This window comes from Pseudophryne corroboree (assembly GCF_028390025.1).
Source record: "Pseudophryne corroboree isolate aPseCor3 chromosome 2 unlocalized genomic scaffold, aPseCor3.hap2 SUPER_2_unloc_1, whole genome shotgun sequence".
In the NCBI taxonomy this organism is placed as follows: domain Eukaryota; kingdom Metazoa; phylum Chordata; class Amphibia; order Anura; family Myobatrachidae; genus Pseudophryne; species Pseudophryne corroboree.
This window is the reverse complement of record NW_026967488.1, coordinates 1648335-1668561: the sequence shown is the minus strand read 5'-3', so window position 1 is coordinate 1668561 and position 20227 is coordinate 1648335. Positions and strand designations below refer to the sequence as shown.

General features: G+C 58.3%; 1 protein-coding gene across 1 annotated transcript in view; it reads left to right on the top strand.

The window, feature by feature from the left end:
- The window catches only part of LOC134983041 (immunoglobulin superfamily member 3-like), an 86882-nt gene extending 67067 nt beyond the window's left edge, over window positions 1-19815 (top strand). Inside the window, exons 7-11 of the mRNA XM_063948742.1 lie at window positions 5965-6369; window positions 15958-16359; window positions 17318-17734; window positions 17839-18237; window positions 18461-19815. Coding sequence (XP_063804812.1) covers window positions 5965-6369; window positions 15958-16359; window positions 17318-17734; window positions 17839-18237; window positions 18461-18711 — 1874 coding nt within the window. The 3' untranslated portion in view covers window positions 18712-19815. The remainder of the gene's footprint in view (window positions 1-5964; window positions 6370-15957; window positions 16360-17317; window positions 17735-17838; window positions 18238-18460) is intronic.
- The last annotated feature ends 412 nt before the right edge of the window (window positions 19816-20227 follow it).

Here is a 20227-nt window from a genome sequence, read left to right as displayed (position 1 = left end):
GGTGCTCAGGGGGGACTGTTGCACAGCTGCCTAGGCGCTCAGGGGGGACTGTTGCATTGCTGCCTAGACACTCGGGGGCCACTGTTGCATAGCTGCCTAGGTGCTCAGGGAGGACTGTTGCACAGCTGCCTACATGCTGGGGGGGACTGTTGCACAGCTGCCTAGACACGGGGGGGGGGGGGGGGTTGGCCTGTTGCACAGCTGCCTAGGTGCTCTCTCAGCTGCCTAGGTGCTCAGGAGGGACTGTTGCATAGCTGCCTAGGTGCTCAGGGGGGACTGTTGCACATCTGCCTAGGTGCTCAAGGGGGACTGTTGCACATCTGCCTAGGCGCTCAGGGGGGACTGTTGCACATCTGCCTAGGTGCTCAAGGGGAACTGTTGCATAGCTGCCTAGGTGCTCAAGGGGGACTGTTGCATAGCTGCCTAGGCGCTCAAGGGGGACTGTTGCACAGCTGCCTAGGCGCTCAGGGGGGACTGTTGCACATCTGCCTAGGTGCTCAAGGAGGACTGTTGCATAGCTGCCTAGGTGCTCAAGGGGGACTGTTGCATAGCTGCCTAGGCGCTGAAGGGGGACTGTTGCACAGCTGCCTAGGTGCTCTCTCAGCTGCCTGGGCGCTCAGGGGGGACTGTTGCATAGCTGCCTAGGTGCTCAGGGGGGACTGTTGCACAGCTGCCTAGGTGCTCTCTCAGCTGCCTGGGCGCTCAGGGGGGACTGTTGCATAGCTGCCTAGGTGCTCAGGGGGGACTGTTGCACAGCTGCCTAGGCGCTCAGGAGGGACTGTTGCACAGCTGCCTAGTCGCTCAAAGGGACTGTTGCACAGCTGCCTAGGCGCTCAGGGGGGACTGTTGCATTGCTGCCTAGACGCTCAGGGGCCACTGTTGCATAGCTGCCTAGGTGCTCAGGGGGGACTGTTGCACAGCTGCCTAGGCGCTCAGGGGGGACTGTTGCATTGCTGCCTAGACACTCAGGGGCCACTGTTGCATAGCTGCCTAGGTGCTCAGGGAGGACTGTTGCACAGCTGCCTAGGCGCTCTCACAGCTGCCTAGGTGCTCAGGGGGGACTGTTGCATAGCTGCCTAGGCGCTCAGGGGGGACTGTTGCACAGCTGCCTAGGTGCTCAAGGGGGACTGTTACATAGCTGCCTAGGCGCTCAAGGGGGACTGTTGCATAGCTGCCTAGGCGCTCAGGGGGGACTGTTGCACAGCTGCCTAGGTGCTCAGGTGGACTGTTGAATAGCTGCCTAGACGCTTGGGGTAGACTGTTGCACAGCTGCCTAGGCGCTCAGGGGGACTGTTGCATAGCTGCCTAGGCACTCAAGGGGACTGTTGCACAGCTGCCTAGGCGCTCAGGGGGACTGTTGCACAGCTGCATAGAAGCTCAGGGGGACTCTTGCACAGCTGCCTAGGTGCTCAGGGGGACTGTTGCACAGCTGCCTAGGCGCTCGTGGGGACTGTTGCACAGCTGCCTAGGCGCTCGTGGGGACTGTTGCACAGCTGCCTAGGCGCTCGTGGGGACTGTTGCACAGCTGCCTAGGCACTCGTGGGGACTGTTGCACAGCTGCCTAGGCGCTCAGGGGGGACTGTTGCACATCTGCCTAGGTGCTCAAGGGGGACTGTTGCATAGCTGCCTAGGTGCTCAAGGGGGACTGTTGCATAGCTGCCTAGGCGCTCAAGGGGGACTGTTGCACAGCTGCCTAGGTGCTCTCTCAGCTGCCTGGGCGCTCAGGGGGGACTGTTGCATAGCTGCCTAGGTGCTCAGGGGGGACTGTTGCACAGCTGCCTAGGCGCTCAGGAGGGACTGTTGCACAGCTGCCTAGTCGCTCAAAGGGACTGTTGCACAGCTGCCTAGGCGCTCAGGGGGGACTGTTGCATTGCTGCCTAGACGCTCAGGGGCCACTGTTGCATAGCTGCCTAGGTGCTCAGGGGGGACTGTTGCACAGCTGCCTAGGCGCTCAGGGGGGACTGTTGCATTGCTGCCTAGACACTCAGGGGCCACTGTTGCATAGCTGCCTAGGTGCTCAGGGAGGACTGTTGCACAGCTGCCTAGGCGCTCTCACAGCTGCCTAGGTGCTCAGGGGGGACTGTTGCATAGCTGCCTAGGCGCTCAGGGGGGACTGTTGCACAGCTGCCTAGGTGCTCAAGGGGGACTGTTACATAGCTGCCTAGGCGCTCAAGGGGGACTGTTGCATAGCTGCCTAGGCGCTCAGGGGGGACTGTTGCACAGCTGCCTAGGTGCTCAGGTGGACTGTTGAATAGCTGCCTAGACGCTGGGGGTAGACTGTTGCACAGCTGCCTAGGCGCTCAGGGGGACTGTTGCATAGCTGCCTAGGCACTCAAGGGGACTGTTGCACAGCTGCCTAGGCGCTCAGGGGGACTGTTGCACAGCTGCCTAGGCGCTCAGGGGGACTGTTGCACAGCTGCATAGAAGCTCAGGGGGACTCTTGCACAGCTGCCTAGGTGCTCAGAGGGACTGTTGCACAGCTGCCTAGGCGCTCGTGGGGACTGTTGCACAGCTGCCTAGGCGCTCGTGGGGACTGTTGCACAGCTGTCTAGGCGCTCGTGGGGACTGTTGCACAGCTGCCTAGGCGCTCGTGGGGACTGTTGCACAGCTGCCTAGGCGCTCGTGGGGACTGTTTCACAGCTGCCTAGGCGCTCGTGGGGACTGTTGCACAACTGCCTAGGCGCTCGTGGGGACTGTTGCACAGCTGCCTAGGCGCTCGTGGGGACTGTTTCACAGCTGCCTAGGCGCTCGTGGGGACTGTTTCACAGCTGCCTAGGCGCTCGTGGGGACTGTTGAACAACTGCCTAGGCGCTCGTGGGGACTGTTGCACAGCTGCCTAGGCGCTCGTGGGGACTGTTGCACAGCTGCCTAGGCGCTCGTGGGGACTGTTGCACAGCTGCCTAGGTGCTCGTGGGGACTGTTGCACAGCTGCCTAGGTGCTCGTGGGGACTGTTGCACAGCTGCCTAGGTGCTCGTGGGGACTGTTGCACAGCTGCCTAGGTGCTCGTGGGGACTGTTGCACAGCTGCCTAGGTGCTCGTGGGGACTGTTGCACAGCTGCCTAGGTGCTCGTGGGGACTGTTGCACAGCTGCCTAGGTGCTCGTGGGGACTGTTGCACAGCTGCCTAGGTGCTCGTGGGGACTGTTGCACAGCTGCCTAGGTGCTCGTGGGGACTGTTGCACAGCTGCCTAGGTGCTCGTGGGGACTGTTGCACAGCTGCCTAGGTGCTCGTGGGGACTGTTGCACAGCTGCCTAGGTGCTCATGGGGACTGTTGCACAGCTGCCTAGGTGTTAACGGGGACTGTTGCAAAGCTGCCTTAGCGCTGGGGAGTGGACTGTTGCCCAGCTGCCTAGGCGCTCGTGGGGACTGTTGCCCAGCTGCCTAGGCGCTCGCAGGGGCTGTTGCCCAGCTGCCTAGGCGCTTGTGGGGACTGTTGCCCAGCTGCCTTGACGCTCAGGGGGACTGTTGCACAGCTGCCTTGACACTCAGGGGGACTTGCACATCTGCCTAGGCACTCAGGGGGACTTGCACATCTGCCTAGGCACTCAGGGGGACTGTTGCACAGCTGCCTAGGCGCTCAGGGGGACTGTTGCATAGCTGCCTAGGCACTCAAGGGGACTGTTGCACAGCTGCCTAGGCGCTCAGGGGGACTGTTGCACAGCTGCATAGAAGCTCAGGGGGACTCTTGCACAGCTGCCTAGGTGCTCAGAGGGACTGTTGCACAGCTGCCTAGGCGCTCAGGGGGACTGTTGCACAGCTGCCTAGGTGCTCAGGGGGACTGTTGCACAGCTGCCTAGGCGCTCGTGGGGACTGTTGCACAGCTGCCTAGGCGCTCGTGGGGACTGTTGCACAGCTGCCTAGGCGCTCGTGGGGACTGTTGCACAGCTGCCTAGGCGCTCGTGGGGACTGTTTCACAGCTGCCTAGGCGCTCGTGGGGACTGTTGCACAGCTGCCTAGGCGCTCGTGGGGACTGTTGCACAGCTGCCTAGGCGCTCGTGGGGACTGTTGCACAGCTGCCTAGGTGCTCGTGGGAACTGTTGCACAGCTGCCTAGGTGCTCGTGGGGACTGTTGCACAGCTGCCTAGGTGCTCATGGGGACTGTTGCACAGCTGCCTAGGTGTTAACGGGGACTGTTGCAAAGCTGCCTTAGCGCTGGGGAGTGGACTGTTGCCCAGCTGCCTAGGCGCTCGTGGGGACTGTTGCCCAGCTGCCTAGGCGCTCGCAGGGGCTGTTGCCCAGCTGCCTAGGCGCTTGTGGGGACTGTTGCCCAGCTGCCTTGACGCTCAGGGGGACTTGCACATCTGCCTAGGCACTCAGGGGGACTTGCACATCTGCCTAGGCACTCAGGGGGACTGTTGCACAGCTGCCTAGGCGCTCAGGGGGACTGTTGCACAGCTGCCTAGGCGCTCAGGGGGACTGTTGCACATCTGCCTAGGCACTCAGGGGGACTTGCACATCTGCCTAGGCACTCAGGGGGACTTGCACATCTGCCTAGGCGCTCAGGGGGACTGTTGCACAGCTGCCTAGGCGCTCAGGGGGACTGTTGCACAGCTGCCTAGGCACTCAGGTGGACTGTTGAATAGCTGCCTAGATGCTGGGGGGGGACTGTTGCACAGCTGCCTCGACGCTGGCAGGTGAACTGTTGCACAGCTGCCTTGACGCTGGCGGGTGGACTGTTGCACAGCTGCCTAGACGCTCAGGGGGACTGTTGCACAGGTGCCTAGGCGCTCGTGGGGACTGTTGCACAGCTGCCTAGGCGCTCGTGGGGACTGTTGCACAGCTGCCTAGTCGCTCGTGGGGACTGTTGCCCAGCTGCCTATGTGCTAACAGGGACTGTTGCAAAGCTGCCTAGGTGCTAAGGGGGACCGTTGCACAACTGCCTAGATGCTGGGGGGACGGACTGTTGCACAGCTGCCTAGGCGCACAGGGGGACTGTTGCACAGCTGCCTAGATGCTGGGGCGTGGACTGTTGCACAGCTGCCTAGGTACATAGGGGGACTGTTGCACAGCTGCCTAGGCGCACAGGGGGGACTGTTGCACAGCTGCCTAGACGCTGGGGGGTGGACTGTTGCACAGCTGTCTAGGCGCACAGGGGGACTGTTGCACAGCTTCCTTGGTGCTGGGTGGACTGTTTGCTAGCTGCTATGGGGTGTTCTGTTGCATATGTGAATTATTGCATCTGGTTGTATTGCAGCTGCCTAGACGCTGGGGGGTGGACTGTTGCACAGCTGCCTAGGCGCATAGGGGGGACTGTTGCACAGCTGCCTAGACGCTGGGGGGTGGACTGTTGCACAGCTGCCTTGGCGCTCGTGGGGACTGTTGCCCAGCTGCCTAGGTGCTAACAGGGACTGTTGCGAAGCTGCCTAGGCGCACAGGGGAACTGTTGCACAACTGCCTAGATGCACAGGGGGACTGTTGCACAGCTGCTTAGATGCTGGGAGGTGGACTGTTGCACAGCTGCCTAGGTGCACAGGGGGACTGTTGCACAGCTGCTTAGATGCTGGGGGGTGGACTGTTGCACAGCTGCCTAGGTGCACAGGGGGACTGTTGCACAGCTGCCTAGATGCACAGGGGGACTTTTGCACAGCTGCCTAGATGCTGGGGGGTGGACTGTTGCACAGCTGCCTAGATGCACAGGGGGACTTTTGCACAGCTGCCTAGATGCTGGGGGGTGGACTGTTGCACAGCTGCCTAGGCGCACATGGGGACTGTTGCACAGCTGCCTAGGCGCACAGGGGGGACTGTTGCACAGCTGTCTAGACGCTGGGGGTTGGACTGTTGCACAGCTGCCTAGGCGCACAGGGGGACTATTGCACAGCTTCCTTGGTGCTGGACGGACTGTTTCATAGCTGCTATGGGGTGTTCTGTTGCATATGTGAATTATTGCCTCTGGTTGTATTGCAGTGTCTGTTACTCTGAATGCTGCAATGTCTAATTCCTCCCTAACCTTCCTCTTGTTCCAGAATCTGGATTTGCTGTGACCGCCATTTCCCGTACGCCTGGGGTCACCTACTATGACTCCTTTGACCTCCAGTGTATTCTGAAGCCTCACTACCCGCCCTGGGTGGGCATATCTGTCACATGGAGATTCCAGTCGGCTGGGGGAGGTGATGCCCATGACTTGGTGACGTTCAGCCGCTCTGGTGGGGTCCAGTGGGGAGAGCGCGCTGGTAATTTCCGCGGTCGCAGCATAGTGGAGAAAGCAGATTCCAGCCACAATGTGCGCTTGAGCGTCAGCCGGGCGAGCGAGTCTGAGGCTGGGAAATACCAGTGTGTGGCCGAGCTGTGGAGGAGAGAATACAATGCCAGCTGGACCCGCCTGGCGGAGAGGACGTCCAACCTACTGGAGATCAGAGTGCAGCGCCCAGGTGAGGACACCGTCCGCTGTGTGTCGTGTGCTGGGCGGGGAGCCAGCGTCAGACTGGTAAATCCAGATTCACATCCCCTCCAGGCACAGGAGAGACGTTACACACGCCCTGACTGGAAGCCGACACCACTGTACAGAGCACACGCAGCTTCACCACTACCCTAGCCATCCCCGACACCTCTACTCCGCGCTACTACACCCTGACACTGCTACTCTGCACTACTACACCCAGCATCCCCTGACACCACTGTACAGAACACACGCAGCTTCACCACTACCCTAGCCATCCCCGACACCTCTACTCCGCGCTACTACACCCTGACACTGCTACTCTGCACTACTACACCCAGCATCCCCTGACACCACTGTATAGAACACACGCAGCTTCACCACTACCCTAGCCATCCCCGACACCTCTACTCCGCGCTACTACACCCTGACACCGCTACTCCGCACTACTACACCCAGCATCCCCGACACCGCTACTCCGCACTACTACACCCTGACACTGCTACTCCGCACTACTACACCCAGCACCCCGACACCGCTACTCCGCGCTACTACACCCTGACACCGCTACTCTGCACTACTACACCCTGACACCGCTACTCCGCACTACTACACCCCGACACGCTACTCCGCGCTACTACACCCTGACACTGCTACTCTGCACTACTACGCCCAGCATCCCCTGACACCACTGTACAGAACACACGCAGCTTCACCACTACCCTAGCCATCCCCGACACCTCTACTCCGCGCTACTACACCCTGACACTGCTACTCTGCACTACTACACCCAGCATCCCCTGACACCACTGTACAGAACACACGCAGCTTCACCACTACCCTAGCCATCCCCGACACCTCTACTCCGCGCTACTACACCCTGACACTGCTACTCTGCACTACTACACCCAGCATCCCCTGACACCACTGTACAGAACACACGCAGCTTCACCACTACCCTAGCCATCCCCGACACCTCTACTCCGCGCTACTACACCCTGACATTGCTACTCTGCACTACTACACCCAGCATCCCCTGACACCACTGTACAGAACACACGCAGCTTCACCACTACCCTAGCCATCCCCGACACCTCTACTCCGCGCTACTACACCCTGACACTGCTACTCTGCACTACTACACCCAGCATCCCCTGACACCACTGTACAGAACACACGCAGCTTCACCACTACCCTAGCCATCCCCGACACCTCTACTCCGCGCTACTACACCCTGACACTGCTACTCTGCACTACTACACCCAGCATCCCCTGACACCACTGTACAGAACACACGCAGCTTCACCACTACCCTAGCCATCCCCGACACCTCTACTCCGCACTACTACACCCTGACACTGCTACTCTGCACTACTACACCCAGCATCCCCTGACACCACTGTACAGAACACACGCAGCTTCACCACTACCCTAGCCATCCCCGACACCTCTACTCCGTGCTACTACACCCTGACACCACTACTCCGCACTACTACACCCAGCATCCCCGACACCGCTACTCCGCACTACTACACCCTGACACTGCTACTCCGCACTACTACACCCAGCACCCCGACACCGCTACTCCGCGCTACTACACCCTGACACCGCTACTCCGCACTACTACACCCCGACACGCTACTCCGCGCTACTACACCCTGACACCGCTACTCCGCACTACTACACCCTGACACTGCTACTCCGCACTACTACACCCAGCACCCCGACACCGCTACTCCGCGCTACTACACCCTGACACCGCTACTCCGCGCTACTACACCCTGACACCGATACTCCGCGCTACTACACCCTGACACCGCTACTCCGCGCTACTACACCCTGACACCGCTACTCCGCGCTACTACACCCAGCACCACCTGACACTGCTACTCCGCACTACTACACCCAGGACCCCCTGACAGCACTGTACAGAACACACGCAGCATCACCACTTCCCTAGCCATCCCCGACACCTCTACTCCGCGCTACTACACCCTGACACTGCTACTCTGCACTACTACACCCAGCATCCCCTGACACCACTGTACAGAACACACGCAGCTTCACCACTACCCTAGCCATCCCCGACACCTCTACTCCGCACTACTACACCCTGACACTGCTACTCTGCACTACTACACCCAGCATCCCCTGACACCACTGTACAGAACACACGCAGCTTCACCACTACCCTAGCCATCCCCGACACCTCTACTCCGCGCTACTACACCCTGACACTGCTACTCTGCACTACTACACCCAGCATCCCCTGACACCACTGTACAGAACACACGCAGCTTCACCACTACCCTAGCCATCCCCGACACCTCTACTCCGCACTACTACACCCTGACACTGCTACTCTGCACTACTACACCCAGCATCCCCTGACACCACTGTACAGAACTCACGCAGCTTCACCACTACCCTAGCCATCCCCGACACCTCTACTCCGTGCTACTACACCCTGACACCGCTACTCCGCACTACTACACCCAGCATCCCCGACACCGCTACTCCGCACTACTACACCCTGACACTGCTACTCCGCACTACTACACCCAGCACCCCGACACCGCTACTCCGCGCTACTACACCCTGACACCGCTACTCCGCACTACTACACCCCGACACGCTACTCCGCGCTACTACACCCTGACACCGCTACTCCGCACTACTACACCCTGACACTGCTACTCCGCACTACTACACCCAGCACCCCGACACCGCTACTCCGCGCTACTACACCCTGACACCGCTACTCCGCGCTACTACACCCTGACACCGCTACTCCGCGCTACTACACCCTGACACCGCTACTCCGCGCTACTACACCCTGACACCGCTACTCCGCGCTACTACACCCTGACACCGCTACTCCGCGCTACTACACCCAGCACCACCTGACACTGCTACTCCGCACTACTACACCCAGGACCCCCTGACAGCACTGTACAGAACACACGCAGCATCACCACTACCCTAGCCATCCCCGACACTCCTACTCTGCTCTACTACACCCTGACACCGCTACTCCGCACTACTACACCCCGACACCGCTACTCCGCGCTACTACACCCCGACACCGCTACTCCGCGCTACTACACCCTGACACCGCTACTCCGCGCTACTACACCCTGACACCGCTACTCCGCGCTACTACACCCAGCACCACCTGACAGCACTGTACAGAACACACGCAGCATCACCACTACCCTAGCCATCCCCGACACCTCTACTCCGCGCTACTACACCCTGACACTGCTACTCCGCACTACTACACCCAGCACCCCGACACCACTACTCTGCACTACTACACCCAGCACCCCGACACCGCTACTCTGCACTACTACACCCAGCACCCCCTGACACTGCTACTCTGCACTACTACACCCAGCATCCCCTGACACCGCTACTCCGCACTACTACACCCAGCATCCCCTGACACCGCTACTCCGCACTACTACACCCAGCATCCCCTGACACCGCTACTCCGCACTACTACACCCAGCATCCCCTGACACCGCTACTCCGCACTACTAAACCCAGCATCCCCTGACACCGCTACTCTGCACTACTACACCCAGCACCCCCTGACACCACTACTCCGCACTACTACACCCAGCACCCCCTGACACCGCTACTCTGCACTACTACACCCAGCACCCCCTGACACTGCTACTCCGCACTACTACACCCAGCATCCCCTGACAGCACTACTCTGCACTACTACACCCAGCATCCCCTGACACCGCTACTCTGCACTACTACACCCAGCACCCCCTGACACCGCCACTCCGCACTACTACACCCAGCATCCCCTGACACCGTTACTCCGCACTACTACACCCAGCATCCCCTGACACCGCCACTCCGCACTACTACACCCAGCATCCCCTGACAGCACTGTACAGAACACACGCAGCTTCACCACTACCCTAGGAATCCCCGACACCGCTACTCCGCACTACTACACCCAGCACCCCGACACCGCTACTCTGCACTACTACACCCAGCACCCCCTGACACTGCTACTCCGCACTACTACACCCAGCACCCCCTGAGACTGCTACTCCGCACTACTACACCCAGCACCCCGACACCGCTACTCTGCACTACTACACCCAGCACCCCCTGACACTGCTACTCTGCACTACTACACCCAGCACCCCCTGACACCACTACTCCGCACTACTACACCCAGCAACCCCTGCACCACTACTCCGCACTACTACACCCAGCACCCCCTGACACTGCTACTCCGCACTATTACACCTAGCACCCCGACACCGCTACTCTGCACTACTACACCCAGCATCCCCTGACACCGCTACTCTGCACTACTACACCAAGCACCCCCTGACACTGCTACTCTGTACTACTACACCCAGCACCCCCTGACACCACTACTCCGCACTACTACACCCAGCACCCCCTGACACCACTACTCCGCACTACTACACCCAGCATCCCCTGACACCGCTACTCTGCACTACTACACCCAGCACCCCCTGACACCACTACTCCGCCCTACTACACCCAGCCTCCCCTTACACCGCTACTCTGCACTACTACACCCAGCACCCCCTGACACTGCTACTCTGCACTACTACACCCAGCACCCCCTGACACTGCTACTCTGCACTACTACACCCAGAATCCCCTGACACTGCTACTCTGCACTACTACACCCAGCATCCCCTGACACCGCTACTACGCACTACTACACCCAGCATCCCCTGACACCGCTACTCCGCACTACTACAGCCAGCATCCCCCGACACCGCTACTCTGCACTACTACACCCAGCATCCCCTGACACAGATACTCTGCACTACTACACCCAGCACCCCCTGACACTGCTACTCTGCACTACTACACCCAGCATCCCCTGACATTGCTACTCTGCACTACTACACCCAGCATCCCCTGACACCGCTACTACGCACTACTACACCCAGCATCCCCTGACACCGCTACTACACACTACTACACCCAGCATCCCGACACCGCTACTCCGCACTACTACACCCAGCACCCCGACACCGCTACTCTGCACTACTACACCCAGCACCCCCTGACACCGCTACTCCGCACTACTACACCCAGCACCCCCTGACACCGCTACTCCGCACTACTACACCCAGCACCCCCTGACACTGCTACTCTGCACTACTACACCCAGCATCCCCTGACAGCACTACTCTGCACTACTACATCCAGCATCCTCTGACAGCACTGTACAGAACACACGCAGCTTCACCACTACCCTAGGAATTCCCAACACCGCTCCTCCGCACTACTACACCCAGCATCCCCTGACACCGCTACTCCGCACTACTACACCCAGCATTCCCTGACACCGCTACTCCGCACTACTACACCCAGCATCCCCTGACACCGCTACTCCGCACTACTACACCCAGCATCCCCTGACTCGCTACTCTGCACTACTACACCCAGCATCCCATGACACTGCTACTCTGCACTACTACACCCAGCACCCCTTGACACTGCTACTCTGCACTACTACACCCAGCATCCCCTGACACAGCTACTCTGCACTACTACACCCAGCACCCCCTGACACTGCTACTCCGCACTACTACACCCAGCACCCCCTGACACCGCTACTCCGCACTACTACACCCAGCATCCCCTGACACTGCTACTCTGCACTACTACACCCAGCACCCCCTGACACCGCTACTCCGCACTACTACACCCAGCACCCCATGACACCGCTACTCTGCACTACTACACCCAGCATCCCCTGACACCGCTACTCTGCACTACTACACCCAGCATCCCCTGACACTACTACTCTGCACTACTACACCCAGCATCCCCTGACACCGCTACTCTGCACTACTACACCCAGCACCCCCTGACACCACTACTCCGCACTACTACACCCAGCATCCCCTGACACTACTACTCTGCACTACTACACCCAGCATCCCCTGACACCACTACTCTGCACTACTACACCCAGCACCCCCTGACACCGCTACTCCGCACTACTACACCCTGACACCGCTACTCTGCACTACTACACCCAGCATCCCCTGACACCACTACTCTGCACTACTACACCCAGCATCCCCTGACACCGCTACTCTGCACTACTACACCCAGCACCCCCTGACACCACTACTCCGCACTACTACACCCAGCATCCCCTGACACTACTACTCTGCACTACTACACCCAGCACCCCCTGACACCACTACTCTGTACTACTACACCCAGCATCCCCTGACACCGCTACTCCGCACTACTACATCCTGACACCGCTACTCTGCACTACTACACCCAGCATCCCCTGACACCACTACTCTGCACTACTACACCCAGCACCCCCTGACACCGATACTCTGCACTACTACATCCAGCATCCCCTGACACCGTTACTCCGCACTACTACACCCAGCATCCCCTGACACCGCTACTCTTCACTACTACACCCAGCATCCCCTGACACTCTACTCCGCACTACTACACCCAGCACCCCCTGACACTGCTACTCCGCACTACTACACCCAGCATCCCCTGACTCCGCTACTCCATACTACTACACCCAGCATCTTCTGACACTGCTACTCTGCACTACTACACCCAGCACCCCCTGACACCGCTACTCTGCACTACTACACCCAGCACCCCCTGACACCACTACTCTGCACTACTACACCCAGCACCCCCTGACACCACTACTCCGCACTACTACACCCAGCATCCCCTGACACTGCTACTCTGCACTACTACACCCAGCATCCCCTGACACCGCTACTCCGCACTACTACACCCAGCATCCACTGACACAGCTACTCCGCACTACTACACCCAGCATCCCCTGACACCGCTACTCTGCACTACTACACCCAGCACCCCCTGACACTGCTACTCCGCACTACTACACCCAGCATCCCCTGACACCGCTACTCTGCACTACTACACCCAGTATCCCCTGACACTGCTTCTCCGCACTACTACACCCAGCATCCCCTGACACCGCTACTCTGCACTACTACACCCAGCACCCCCTGACACTGCTACTCCGCACTACTACACCCAGCATCCCCTGACACCGCTACTCTGCACTACTACACCCAGTATCCCCTGACACCGCTACTCCGCACTACTACACCCAGCATCCCCTGACACTGCTACTCTGCACTACTACACCCAGCACCCCCTGACACTGCTACTCTGCACTACTACACCCAGCATCCCCTGACACCGCTACTCTGCACTACTACACCCAGCATCCCCTGACACTGCTACTCCGCACTACTACACCCAGCATCCCCTGACACCGCTACTCCGCACTACTACACCCAGCACCCCGACACTGCTACTCTGCACTACTACACCCAGCATCCCCTGACACCGCTACTCCGCACTACTACACCCAGCACCCCCTGACACTGCTACTCTGCACTACTACACCCAGCACCCCCTGACACTGCTACTCTGCACTACTACACCCAGCATCCCCTGACACCGCTACTCTGCACTACTACACCCTGTCTCTCACCTCCTTTCCCAGAGCCACCTCCGTCCTCATCATTACAACCTGTCTGCTGCAGTGTTATTAGTATAGGTCTCTTACAACATGTCTCTCTGCGCTCTCTTTTTTAGGGTTGTTCTCTCTGTCTTATAGTGTTGTCCCTCAGATTGTGTATACAGTGCCCTGTCTCTTGGTGTGTCTTTCTCTCCAGATCTCGCTAAATCTATGCGTAGATCTCTCTCTGTCTGGCACTCTCATATGTCTCTATCTCCCTGTATTTCTACCACTATCTGTCTCTGACCCTCTCTTCCATCTGTTCCTATTGTCTGCCTGTCTCTCTCTCTGTCTCTATCCTTTTCTGTTAGCAGGTCCGCACTCTCTCTGCTAGTGTAGCAGTCTCATACACGGTGTGTCTCCCCCCTCCTTACAGCTCATAAACTGGAAGCCATTAGTTGCTCCCTCCGGATATCTCGGTGCAGCTCTTGCACAGTAATGAATGTCCCTCTATGCCCAGAAGGGCCGTTTGTGTTTATTAGAAATGAGCAGCATCCCCCCTCCACCCCCCTGCGAAGATCCTGGGGAACCGCAGCTACCTCACACAGTATCCCTGCTCCTGTACCTGGAACATCTGCACATTCTATCAAATTCCTATAGGGAGGCCATTCCACCCTGGTACCATGCATGGTGGCCCATTCCACCCTGGTACCATGCATGGTGGCCCATTCCACCCTGGTACCATGCATGGTGGCCCATTCCACCCTGGTACCATGCATGGTGGCCCATTCCACCCTGGTACCATGCATGGTGGCCCATTCCACCCTGGTACCATGCATGGTGGCCCATTCCACCCTGGTACCATGCATGGTGGCCCATTCCACCCTGGTACCATGCATGATGGCCCATTCCACCTTGGTACCATGCATGGTGGCCCATTCCACCCTGGTAAAATGCATGGTGGCCCATTCCACCCTGGTAAAATGCATGGTGGCCCATTCCACCCTGGTACTATGCATGGTGGCCCATTCCACCCTGATACCATGCATGGTGGCCCATTCCACCCTAGTACCATGCATGGTGGCCCATTCCACCCTGGTACCATGCATGGTGGCCCATTCCACCCTGGTACCATGCATAATGGCCCATTCCACCCTGGTACCATGCATAGTGGGCCCATTCCACCCTGGTACCATGGACAGTGGGCCCATTCCACCCTGGTACCATGGACAGTGGGCCCATTCCACCCTGGTACCATGTATAATGGCCCATTCCACCCTGGTACCATGCAGAGTGGGCCCATGCCACCCTGGTACCATACATAGTGGGCCCATGCCACCCTGGTACCATACATAGTGGGCCCATTCCACCCTGGCACCATGCCATAGATGCATCATGGCCCATTGCATTCTGGTGCCACCACAACTAATTTACAAATGAGTGCATGGTGGCATTCCTATTTCTGCCACTGTCCTCCGACGCCCACTCCTTGCTGCAGCGTGCGTATGGTTCCCCTGGAAACCTGGGTCTCCTTAGTAACGGTTTCCTAGGCAGGAGGTGATAACAGTCTGTGGGTACCAGCATCAGTTGGAAGCTGTAGAATTGGGGCACGGGGGAGCCGCGTGTGGGAGCGCTATGAATAGCTCAGTGCCAGGTCTGAGCGGATGCCCGCTGCTCCCGCTGCTAATTGTGGCGCCAGTCTATAGATTAATATATGGGGCGGGCGCCAGGAACTAATTCCCATTATTACATATACACGTGTCATGTCCGCCTTCTCCTCTGCTGATGTTCTGTTATCCATGGCTGGGAGGAGACGCATGGAGCAGCCATTCCAGTGGTGTAAAAACAAAGATGGCTCCCGGCGCTGTTGGCAGATAGGTCGCTATCATTTCATGTCCTGTTTCTAGATCACTCGCCCCGTTGTAACACGTGTGCACATAGAATAGATAATATCTAGGGTTTAGCAGCTAGCGGGAGCTATCCAGCTGTCCTGGAACTACGGGGCCCATAGGTTAGGCATGCTGGGGTTTGTAGTTCCCTTGTTGTAGTAATGACTGTATCTCCTTCTCTCAGTGTCTCGCCTGCAGATCAGTAAGGTGAAGCGCTCTCTCAGCGTGTTGGAGGGTTCGGCGGTCTCTCTGACCTGCTCTGTGCGCTCTCAGACCAGCCCGGACTCCCGCTTCTCGGTGCTGTGGTTCGCTCACCGCCCCTCGGGTGCTGACGGAAAGCTGATCGTGCGCAGCGGAGCTGGGATGGAGTACGGCACCTATGCCGATGAGGCATCTCTGAAGGACAGGCTGCAGCTGGAAGTGCTCTCCCCGGGGCAGTACACACTCACCTTGCTGGGGGCTCGACGTGAGGACAGCGGCAGCTACTACTGCCATGTGGAGGAGTGGGTGCTCGACCCCAACCAGGCCTGGTACCAGCTGGCTAAGGACGCCTCGGGGCTCACGGAGCTCGTTGTGAAAATGCCCGGTAAGGAAGATGTAGGGGAAGTGCTATACGGCGGGTGGGAGCAGATGCAGCTTCTAGGAGAGAGCGGGCAGCAGTGTGAGTGTAGTATGCAGGGCTATTGTGTGAGGGGAGGTTACCTGGGTCAGGTCTGGGGGCTAGAGTGGGAGTAGAGACTGCTGGTAGTGGTGGGAGAGAGCAGGCAAGAGTAGTGGAGTCTGCTGGGCAGTAGAAAGGGCGGGCAGGATGAGTGGAGGCTGCTGGGCAGTGGAAGGATAGGCAGGAGGAGTGGAGGCTTCTGGGCAGTGGAAAGATAGGCAGGATGAGTGGAGGCTGCTGGGCAGTGGAAGGAGCAGCCAGGAGGAGTGGAGGCTGCTGGGCAGTGGAAAGATAGGCAGGATGAGTGGAGGCTGCTGGGCAGTGAAAGGGGAGGACTAGAGGAGTGGAGGCTGCTGGGCAGTGGAAGGTGCGGGCAGGATGAGTGGAGTCTGCTGGGCAGTGGAAGGGGAGGAGTGGAGTCTGCTGGGCAGTGGAAGGAGTGGGCAGGATGAGTAGGGGCTGCTGGGGAGTAGAGGGGAGGACTGGAGGCTGCCTGGCAGTGGAAGGGGAGGACGGGAGGAGTGGAGGCTGTTGGGCAGTTGATATATGACATGGCTTGAGTGAGTCTGGGTTGGGGTGTGTGGATTGGTGGGGTGAGACAATGTGGTTGGGGGTATAATACTGGGCTAGTGACCTGGGGGAGGGGAGAGGGGTCAAGGAATGGTGGGGTTGGACAGTATGGTTGGGGGATATGAAACAGGGCGAGTAACGGTGGGGTGGATCGGTGGGGTGAGACAGGTTGACGGGGGGATTGCAGTGGAGTGGTGATAGTGTGAGGACAGTGTTAGGGCGTATGGTATAACGAGCTGTAGGGGTGTTCTGTAGGTCTCACACAGCCCTATTGTCCCATCTCCAGGTGACCTGTTCCTTCTCTTCTCCCCAGATAACAACTTACAGTTGGACCAGCTCCCTCGGAACGTGTCCGTCTTAGAGGGCGAGAGCCTGACCGTGAGCTGCCAGGTGATGAACCGCACTCTGCCGGAGTCTCGTCTGTCCCTAGAGTGGCTCGTCTGGCCGGCGTCTGAGTCTGAGAGAAGAGCCTTGGCCAGGTTGTCCACTGATGGGATCACTCTGCCGCCATCTGAGGAGGAATACAGGGGGAACTCTGACCTGGCCGGTCGCCTGCAGCTCTCCCAGCCGGCCCCCGGCCTCTACACCCTTACTCTGCATACAGCGGTGGAACAGGACAGCGGAGCCTATAGCTGCCGAGTGCAGGAATGGCTGCAGGATCCAGGACGTCAGTGGTACAAGCGGGCAGACGACCGATCAGCGGCCACCTATGTGAGCGTGCGGCGTCCGGGTAAGTATCTGCATTTACCTGTGTGAGGTTCATAGGGAACCCCAGTATGTACAGAGAGGATAGATGCCTCGGCGATTGTAACCCCCCTTCTTGTTCTCGCGCAGATGCCACGTTGCAGCTGGACGTCAACCCTCAGAACATCTCTGTGATGGATGGCGGCCATTTTATTCTGGACTGCACCGTCTTGTCTCGGTCTCGCATGGACTCCCAGATAGCCGTGTCCTGGTCTTTTCATAGAGGGGGCCGGGGGGCAGATCCAGAGACCATCCTAAGCACAGACCGATCCGGGGTGTGGAGCCCCCTCGCCCCACGATGGGAGGGCCGCCTTCAGCAGCTGCAGCTCTCTCCCACAGTCTTTAAGCTGAGGGTTCCTCAGGCGGCTGCGGCGGACTCTGGGAACTACACGTGTGCTGTACAGGAGTGGCTGCTGGGGCCGCGGGGGGACTGGTACCTCCTGGCCCAGGATGAAGCCCTGATTGGTTGGGTCGCCGTGCAGAGCAAAGGTAGGTGGGGCCGGAGGGGGGGGGCAAATGATAGAGAGAATCTGATTGGTTGCTCAGAGCAACATCACCTCTTTTCAGTTTTAGAAGCTTTAGTAAATTTACCCTTTAGTCAGTAGATGGATGCACATCAAGGTTGTGTATACCCCGGTCACAGTCGGTCTGAGGGTAAGATTGGGGCAAGTGCTGATGGCGTGGGGTCTCATTTGTACATTGTCTCTTGCAGAATCCAACCTGCAGTCCGTCATCTGCTCCAACGACGCCCTCTTCTACCTGGTCTTCTTCTACCCTTTCCCAATATTTGGCATCCTCATCATCACCATCCTGCTGGTGAGGTTTCGCAGCCGGCCCTCGGGAAAGACGGGTGAGGGAAAAAACGGGGTGCCCCTTCTATGGATCAAGGAACCACACCTGAATTATTCTCCCACCTGCCTGGAGCCGCCCGTCCTCAGCATCCACCCTGGCACCATAGACTAGAGATAGACTGATGCTTTGTGTTGTGCCAGCTCCAGGGAGGGGAACCGTATAGACTGCTGACGGATCTGGGGAGATTTGTGCTGGAAACGTTTTCTGTGGCCCCGGCCAAAGCCTTGTACAGAGGGAGAGTCCCGCGGGTGCTCTAGGGCTCATTCCCAGGCTTCCGCATTGTGCGTAGGCCTCTCATTGGCTTGCTGCGGCCCCTGCTCTGGAAGTAGGATAGTCAGCGAGAGATTGTATTATTTCTGACAAGTGCATTTCATTCACATGAAGGACATAAGTGCGGCCTGTTGGGGCCTCGCTGGGACAGTCGCCACCGCGCTGGTGTAACATGGATCTCGGCACAGACTGTAGCGCACTTATGTCTGTATAATAGTTCCGGTGGCACCTTTTGTACCCGCCCAGCTGTATCTGCCTGTGGATCATTTCTGTACACCCTGTTTTTAACCCTTAATATTTACTGTATGTTTTATTTGTTGCACTGTGGGATTATGGGTAACTGCTGCATTCCAGCGGGGACGCCTCCCCGGTTTTGTGGTTGATGGTCCAGCCTGTAAATACACTCCAGGAGTGAAAGTGTTAATGGGAACGTTTTAGGAGCTCCCGGTGACCCTACCGCCTCGCTGAGAACAGCCCTGGTCTTCCTACGGCTTTGCCCAGAGGGCGGCCATCTTGTAACTGCCTCAGCCTGCAGAATGGCTCCGGCGCCGGACTCTGGGTGAGCATGAGCTCTGAGGGATGAAAGCGGTGTCGCTGTGTACACAATGTGCGCCCTGCTGCAAATCTGTCTTCCTTCTCTTACGATTCCAGTTCGGCCTCCTCTCCTCATACGCTTACAATGAGCACTGTAAATATGGCCGACTTCCCTTCCATTACCAGGCTGCAGCGCCACTCAGCTGAGCACTCTCGCTATTCTGTGATAAATGGGTGCCGCAGCCACTGGTTTCGTTTCTGGACGCGAAATGGTTAATGTGATGTTACCGTTGACCCACGCAGGTAGCGTTACACCTGTTACCCCCTCCCCCAAATCCATTTTGTGATATGTTGCACTGAGCTTGTTTTTATATGACCTTTGTTTGACAATAGTAAACGCTGTGTTCTGTTCTTATGTGTGGGGGACGTGTTGTGCTGTGGGGTCTTGTGGAGGCTTTCTGTTCCTCATGGATTGAGGCCGATCGGATTGGCTGCTGGGGAAATTTAGCTGCAGCTGATAATATGCTACAAGCGTCCCGCCCCCAGTGACATCGCGCCCTCAGAGAACTGGAACTGTGATGTCACTGGAAGGGGGCGGAGGCCTCTTTGAATGAATTCAATTATATCAAGGGATTTAACAGGCGGGAAACATTCTTCAAATAAAGAGAAGTAATAGGACACGACGACATGAGACTGAGGGGGAATCTGAGGTAAATTACCTCACAGAGGGGGTAGTGGATAAGTGAAATAGCCTCCCATCAGAGGTGGTAGAGGGTAAGACAGTAGAGCTATGTAACATGCAGGGGATAGACATAAGGATATT